This window comes from Dendropsophus ebraccatus, chromosome 8 (assembly GCF_027789765.1).
Source record: "Dendropsophus ebraccatus isolate aDenEbr1 chromosome 8, aDenEbr1.pat, whole genome shotgun sequence".
NCBI lineage: Eukaryota > Metazoa > Chordata > Amphibia > Anura > Hylidae > Dendropsophus > Dendropsophus ebraccatus.
Genome location: NC_091461.1, coordinates 73,487,873 through 73,495,924, shown reverse-complemented (window position 1 = coordinate 73,495,924; position 8,052 = coordinate 73,487,873). Strand labels below are relative to the sequence as shown.

Genomic DNA, 8,052 nt, shown 5'->3' with positions numbered 1-8,052 from the left:
TTGTACGTTGTGTGGACATAGCCTAAATGTACATGTCTGCTCACTAAATGGCTCAACAAGTCAGCAACCTTTTCGTGAACATAGCTATACATGTCCGGGATAGCTGTGTTGGAAAAGTAGTGTCCATCATGGCTCCGCACACGACATCAGTTCACGGAAAGGTGCTGAGTCGACAACTTTAAACGACAGAGCTTGGAGCACCAGCAACTTGGCCAGGTGGGCGTTCAGCTTGACTGCTGCGGGATTGCTGGGTGCATATGTCTGCCTCCAGTATAGGGACTCGATGATGCCAGGCTGCCTACTGCTAGCAACACAGGGGCCACCAGCCGAAGAAGGGAGTGAAGCCACACTCCCTTCCACAGAGGAGGTCTGACTCTGTGAAAGGCCCCCCTGACTACTCCTGCTTCCTGCTGCTGTTGACCGCGGCGCTGGTGCCAGGATGGCAACTTTTGCCTCTTTTAATGCGCCTGTCGCACAGGCGACAGATGACCACATAGGTATCCTCCGGGCACTTTTTAAAAAACTGCCACACGTCTATGAGCCTACTGCTCTGATATCGCCTCCGACACAGCTATGCCCTGCACTTGATTGTCCCCTGTCTCTTCCCCCATGTGCTCATCATCATCAAAGAGCAGTTGGCTGCTCATAGACGCCAACAGTTCCCTTGCAGGCGGCAGGTCAAAAGTTAGCGGGATGTTGCGGAGGATGTCACATGGAGGACGTGGGGGAATTGCTACGTGCCCGTGCCAAGTCAGGGTCGTGTCCGAGGTACCCACAGATACCTTGCTGGCTGTTTCACTATTCATCCTTGTGGACGTCGAAGTGTGAGCCAGCCACTCCAGGACTGTGGAATTAGACGTGTGGACACGACCCTGGTGTGACAAAGGAAGCTCAAGCTTGCCACTGGACCCTCTTCCTGCGCTACTTCCCTTTTCTGCCCCTTGAGCCAGACTCTCTGCCCTGCCCTCTGCCTGAAACGCTTTGTGAGGTTTCCTGCTGCAACTGTGCCATGACTTTATATTCAAATTCAGATTGCTACAATTGGTAGATGAGAACAGTATTTTCTGTAATATATAGGACTTTGTCTATATATATGTATATCTATATAGCCCTTTTTTAAAGATATTCTGCTATACACCTGCACCAGATATTTTTGTCTCTCAGGATAAGACGGATGTGATATACACACTATCAGAAGGGTTCAAGTATAGAAATTGTCTATATATATATATATATATATATATATATAGCCCTTTTTTTAAGATATTCTGCTATACACCTGCACCAGGTATTATTGTCTCTCAGGATAAGACGGATGTGATATACACACTATCAGAAGTATAGGACTTGTATATCTGTACAGCACGTTTTTGTTCCGTGCACCCTCTGCTGTCCTATGCCTAATCTATCTTTCGCCCTCTCTATATTTTTTCTCTCAATCACTAGATGTTTCACCTCTCCGCTTTCCTAATCTTTCCTTTCCTTTCCTACAATATCTTCTCAGTAGTCTGTAGTACACAACAGCAGCAGCAGCAGCTTTTTGTCAATAACGAGCTCTGTGCACCGCTAACAGTATGCTTCCCCTCTCTCTCTCTGACCGCTCCTCTTTAATAAATACCAACGTCACACAGGGGGTGGGCTAGTTCAAGACCCCTGCTGATTGGATGTGTTCCAGGCATCATGGGAAAGCGCTTAGTAGTTACAGGCCAAATCACACAGTGCTTGCTGTATGAACTAAAGGCCAAATTTAGTAACTCAATGCCATAATTTTATATTTTTTCCATCTACGAAGTCAAATACGGGCTTGTTTTTGCAGGGTTGAATGTACTTTGTGACTACAGCTTTCATTTTACCAAATATAATGCAATATCAGTATGCCAAAGTCCTTTTCAGTAGCAATTTTACTATTTAGCACAGGGATTTAATTTAGCAATTGTATATTTTGTATATTGTTTATTTTGTTGCTGCAACCTTACATTTATCTACAGTAAACGTTATTTGCCATTTCTGTATACAAGTTCTCACTTTGTAAATATTCATTCATAACCAAGAGACATTGTGATTTTTGTGGAATCGGTTAACCATTTTAACAATTTCATATTTTATTAAATTATACATATTAGGTTATATTTTGTTGCATCGTAGCATTCATATAATTAGGTGGTTTCTATTTAGTAGACTATTATACATTCAGAAAGGCTCATATTAGATTTGTCTTGAAACTATTATGTCTTTAATTCTTCTCAAGTTACTTGCTGTGGTGTTGCTGGCACTGCGGAGCAGGCTTGCATTGTACTGCAAAGGATAGAAAAAAAAATTGTCAGATCATTGCATTATTTTAGATATAAACAGGGTGGGTTACAATTTTTTTCCCATTCCCATCAAATTCATGTTGGAAATTCCTGCAGGTGAAAAATGCATGGTATACAACAATAGAATTACTGCAAGCCAAATGGGACCAAATCACGCAGTAACCCCGCTCTGAACCGACACGGTTGACAGCTGCATTTAAAATGCTGCCCTTCCCTTCCCTGGTGGTCTAGTGGGGGGGATTTCGCCCCCCCCACAACGTGGTCGTGGAGGAGCGATCACCGCATCTTATACCGGCCGGGGTCTGCACCGTAATGCGCTGCAGAAGCCGAAAGCAATAGAATGCCTATTTCATGGATCTATGCAGTAGACTTATACTGCATACATCTCAGTGAGAGATCAGTGTAGTTATACTAGAAGTCCCCCAGGGGGGCTTCTAGTATATGTTTAAAAAAAAATGTTTTATTATTAATAAATAATCCCCTCCCCTAATAAAAGTTTTTCCCCATTTTATAAATAAAATAAATAAAAATGTTTCATATCACCGTGTGCGTAATCACCTAAACTATTAATTTATTTCAATCCTGATCTCTCACGGTAAATGGTGTAAGCCCAAAAAATTCCAAAGTGCAAAATTGTGCATTTTTGGTTGCGTCAAATCCTGAAAAATGTTAATAAAAAGCAATCAAAAAGTTGCATATGTGCAATCAAGGTACGGATAGAAAGTACAGATTGTGGCGCAAAAAATGACACATCAGACAGACCCATAGACCAAAGGATAAAAGCGCTATAAGCGTGGTAATGCTATGTTCACACAATGTTTTCTCAGCTCAGTTTAAAATGACTAGGGATGAGCGAACCGAACTGTAACGAACCAGATTTGTTACAAACTTTGTAAAGAGTATGTTTTGTCACCGAACCTAACTTTGAGAAAGTTCGAAACTAATCAGGTTAAAATAACAATAACAAATAAAATCACAGAATAGACCAGGATACAAGGGATTATTACTCCTATAATCCCTTGTATCCTGGTTTTCTGTGAATATCAAGATGTGTGTAAGGGTGAGACCTTAAGTTTGTCTCCTCAGATATACCTGGGTGCTGCCTAATCAAAAATGTAATGTGATAGCTGTCTGTGAGTATCAACCAAGACACATGAAAGCAACTTCAGTGTTAAAGTTGATCTACCTTATTAAAGCTTCAAAAAATAAAATAGGAGAACCCCGTTCAGCCGCAACAAAAAAAGTAAAAAAAAAAAAAAAACAGTCAAAAAAAGTCTCATCACTGTCCCAGCTAAAAAAAAAGGCCCATCAGCTGTCCCATCACTGCACATTTGTGTAGGAAAATGTTGGCAACTCATTGGGATTCTTGAATCCAAGACCATGCACCCGAGTGCTGATGTCTGGCCCTTTAATTATGGGCAAGGGCAACACATGTTTGTTACTGCCCATTGGGTCAACATCCTCCCAGAAGACCATTAGAAAGTTGGCCCATTCTTGCCACGGTCACCTCCACGGTGCTTTAGGGGGCCAGTTCTGCACAAGTTCTGCCTCCACCAGCTTGCAACCATTCGCCGCTTTGACTGCAGTCCAACCTGCCCCGATGTCTTACCAATGATATCAGGCCCGACACTCTCAGGCTGTCCTCCATTTGGTGAGCCTGGGTGAACGGAGCCACAGTGGGCAGGAGCTCCTCCAGGCCATCAAGGAGGAGATGTATGAATGGCTGACCCCACGCCAACAAACGGTGGGAAGTGTTGTAGCCAACAATGGGAGGAACATTGTCTCTGCAGTGCAGCAGGGATGGGAGTCATATACCTTGTCTGACACATGTGATAAACCTCATAGTGCACAGGTTTCTTCGAACATTTACTGCCAATTGTTGATCTCTTTTGAGGATGTGACTCTGTTTGTGAGCAGGCATGACTATGGGATCAACGACATCATCCCACTCGTCCGTGTTCTGGAAAGTGCGCTGAACAACATCATCAGCAAGGATTCCCAGGCCACCACTCCAAGGGTGAACATCCTCCTCCTCCGTCAATTGTTTGTTCTCATCCATACTGGCCTGGGTGCATTCAGGTACTGCCTCTTCCTCCTCAAATAGTATGTTCTCAACCATACTGGCCTGGGTGCAATCAAGTGGTGCCGCCTCCTCCAATAGTCTCTTCTCAACCATACTGGCCTGTGTGCAATCAAGTGCTGCTGCCTCCTCCTCCTTCGTCAATTGTCTGTTCTCAACCATACTAAATCCAATTATAGTACTATTACTGCTGCTGGTTCCATTGTAAAATGTCTGTTTTCCACCCTACTGGGTCCAAGGAACTTTGTGTCCTATGTCCCGTGTAATCGGCTAATTTTTTTTCAATATTTTTGCACTTAAATTTTTTCCACTTTTTTCATTGTAATAGCAACTGCAACTAAATGAAACTATACTCTATCAGACTCCCATTATTGTAGCTGCAATTATTCAGCTGTTATAGCACCGTTTTGTTTTAGGTTCGGTTCGTACGAACCGAACTTCACGAAAGTTCGCCGGATTGAACCAAACTTTTTAAAAGTTTGCTCATCCCTAAAAATGATGTCCGTTATTTTGAGTCTAAAAAAACGGACGTCCATTTAGCAGTCTGGCCTCCCTTTAGTGCAATGACTGGTGTTGGTACATTATTCTAGTATGTGTCTTAATTAAAAAGTCCATTGAATTTAATAGTAAAAATGGAGAAAGAATATTATTCTATGCATTGTGTGCAATGGACATCCATCTTCTAATTGACTTCAATGCATTGCCATTGCAGTCAGTTAAATCACGGCAAAAACTGACTGCCTTTTTTTTTTTTTTTTTTTTAAACCAGCCACCTTTTCAATATTTTTGTTGTGTTGTGTGAACATAGCCTAATAGAGCGATTTTAAAGGAACATTAATTTACTAAAAAAGGTTTTAATTTTTTAAAAGCCATCAAATAAAATAAAATTTACACTTTTTACATATCGTTGAATTCGTAACAACTTGAGGAATATGCATAACAAGTCAGTTTTACCCTAGGGCAAACAGTGTAAATACAAATACTCCCCAAATTTAAAAAAAGCATTTTTTTTTTTTTTTCAATTTCATAACACATTTAATATTTTTTCTGGTTTTACATAGAGATGAGCAAACTGTTCGGACTTTTGGTCCGAAAGCAGCTCACTCTCTCATTATGCCTGCGATCCCGGTGAATTCCTTGGAATATCCTGGCTGCATATTCGCATGATCGCAACTATGCAGCCAGGATCTCAGGCATAATGAGAGAGTGCCGATGCCCTCGGACCAAAAGTCCGGCGGTCCGCTCATCTCTAGTTTTGCAGCGTACGTTATGCAAAAGTTAAGCCTAACATTGCAAAGAACAATTAGTGGCACAAAAAATAAGGGTTCTTGTGGGTCTGTAGCTGAAAAAATGCAAGTGCTATGGCCTTTTAAACACGAGTAGGAAAAAACAGAAGCGCAAAAACAAAAATTAGTCCGGTCCTGAAGGGGTTAAATGTTAAGAAGACACATTTAGTCAATGCTTTACCTTGAGGGGGAGGAGGACATTTCTGCTCAGGACACACAGGCTCTTGCTTACAAACTGCAAAAGGTACATAATAAAAGTTTATACAATTTAAGTATACATAGCTTTATTCACAGTGATATGATACAAATCTTTTGCTATAAATATTCATCGTATGTTTTTACCTTGTGGAGGAGGACATTTTGGCTCAGGACACGCTGGTTTGCAAGCTAGAAAAACTACATTTATTTAGTCTGTTTGTAACAGAATGCAATCACGTTTATATTAGTTAAACTACCCTATAAATCGGGGATGGGGAACCTTCGGCCCTTCAGCTGTTGCAAAACCACAATTCCTATCATGCCTAGACAGTCAAAGTAAAACTTTGGCTGTCAACGCATAATGGGAATTATTGTTTTGCAACAGCTGGAGGGCTGAAGGTTCCCCATCCCTGCCATACACCATGAGCAAATACTAATATTGATCAATGCTTTTTTTGGCCCAGTTCACTAGTAGAGTTTTTACTAGTAGAGAATGCTTAGGGGTGTTGCCCATAGGGGCCAATTATGTGGTCGATATCACTTTTCTAAGCTATGATGCAAACCCATTGTTAAACTTTTTGACCATAGCCACCACTTTTTCCTACATATAGGCCACCACTCTCACTTATAGGCTATATTCACACAATATCTTTTCTTTCCGTTTTGCAGCCAGTTTTTATAACGGACGTCTTTTTGGCCCAAAATGATGGCCGCAATTCGCATAAATTGGCAGCGTTTTAGAGCCAAAATGAGGGCCATCCTAAAACGGATGCGAAACGGCCACAAAAAAAGACATTGGGGGACATTTATTAAGTCCGTCGTTTTTTTACGCCGGACTTAAAAATGTCCCTGCATCTCCGGCGCTACGGGAATTTATGTAGAGGCGGACTGCCTCTACATAAATCCCATGCGCTCCGGTGGGCACGGCCGAAAACCTACGCCAGCTGAGGACTGGAGTAGGTTTTTGGCGTATCTTTTGGCGGAACGGATGGTGAATCACACAGACTCTGAGTCCGCGACCTCCGTTCCACCCCCTTCACACACCCTCCCCCCCCCCCCCCCGCCACCCCCCGGCGTACTCGGCGGAAAGTGACGATTTGCGAATATTTTATTCGCAAATTGGCCATTTGCAAATAAAATAATGGGCAGATCGGCACTTTCCGCTGAAAATCATCTGTACGCCGAATGATACATGTCCCCCATTGTGTTAAACTACCCTTACAATGTAATATGGTGCCAAAGTCTTCCCCAAAATAGAACCTACATGATTTATTAGTGCATCTATAATTCTGATTTTCTTTTCCATACATTCATGATACAGTATCTACAAGTAAATTTATAGAATTAAATTATAAAAAGGGCTACATAGACACTTACGATCCTGGCAGTGCTTCTGGGGTGGTGGGCAAGGCTCTGGGCATTTCTTCTGTTGTCCTTTTACTCCAGACATTGTTCTGCTGAAGAGCTTGAGATGTCAGATAGAAGAGATAACTGAACACAAAGGATTTTCCTGGCTTAATGTTTGGTATCTTCCAGCTCAGAGGTTTTTATATGCTTGAGAGTCACATAAACCAGTAAGGAAATATCATTACCAGCCTATTCTGTTACTCAGAGACCCTGGGGATTGGGCAATGTTATATTTGCATTAGATGTTTTTTATTTATTTTTTCCTGAAAAGCAGGGTGAGGTCTCTTATTTCCGTCTGTCACACCAGCAGAGTTAAAAATACATTAGCAACAATCCCAAGCATCTTCATAAACAGACACAATAGCATGCAATTATAAGAGGAACTAACAATAAATGACAAATATATTGTTTGACTAAACATTTATCACCCAGTTTTTATTTTTTCTTCCTGGGTTGACAAATGGGTGAGTTATAACTGTAGCCTTTGTTTCATAATAAGTATATATGTATAGAGAATGAAGTATAGGATTCCTTTAACCCCTTAACGACATCAGGCGTAAATGTACGCCCCCGCAGGGTGGGCTTTAACAAAAATGGACGTACATTTATGCCCGATGTTTCCCTGATCGCTGTGTGTTCACACACAGTGATCGGGGAAGATGGCCTGCTATAATGTATAGCAGGCCATCCCTGCTTGTCGGCACGGGGGGCGACGATCGCTGCTATATGCTGATCAATACAGATCAGCATATAGCAACTAAATGCAGCT

At 41.8% G+C, this 8,052-nt stretch overlaps 1 protein-coding gene across 2 annotated transcripts; it reads right to left on the bottom strand.

Moving 5' to 3' along the window:
* Positions 1-1,933: 1,933 nt before the first annotated feature.
* LOC138798650 (small proline-rich protein 2G-like) lies at positions 1,934-7,409 on the bottom strand. Of its 2 annotated transcripts, none has more exons than XR_011364123.1 (4): positions 7,254-7,409; positions 6,021-6,065; positions 5,860-5,913; positions 1,934-2,295 (listed from the first exon to the last, which is right to left on the bottom strand). XR_011364123.1 is itself a non-coding variant. In XM_069979191.1 (4 exons), the coding sequence occupies exons 1-4, from the start codon at positions 7,324-7,326 to the stop codon at positions 2,249-2,251; spliced, it is 228 nt and encodes a 75-aa protein (XP_069835292.1). In that variant the 5' UTR covers positions 7,327-7,409; the 3' UTR covers positions 1,934-2,248. The 2 variants fall into 2 exon arrangements, 1 of the variants encoding a protein (XP_069835292.1); XM_069979191.1 differs by having other exon boundaries at positions 6,021-6,074.
* Positions 7,410-8,052: the final 643 nt, after the last annotated feature.

Coding starts and splice junctions, on each gene's coding strand:
- LOC138798650 (XM_069979191.1), bottom strand. CDS start 7,326: ATGTCTGGAGTAAAAGGACAACAGAAGAAATGCCCAGAGCCTTGCCCA. Junction 6,075..7,253: donor CCAGAAGCACTGCCAGGATC/GTAAGTGTCTAT, acceptor AAATAAATGTAG/TTTTTCTAGCTTGCAAACCA. Junction 5,914..6,020: donor AAAATGTCCTCCTCCACAAG/GTAAAAACATAC, acceptor TACCTTTTGCAG/TTTGTAAGCAAGAGCCTGTG.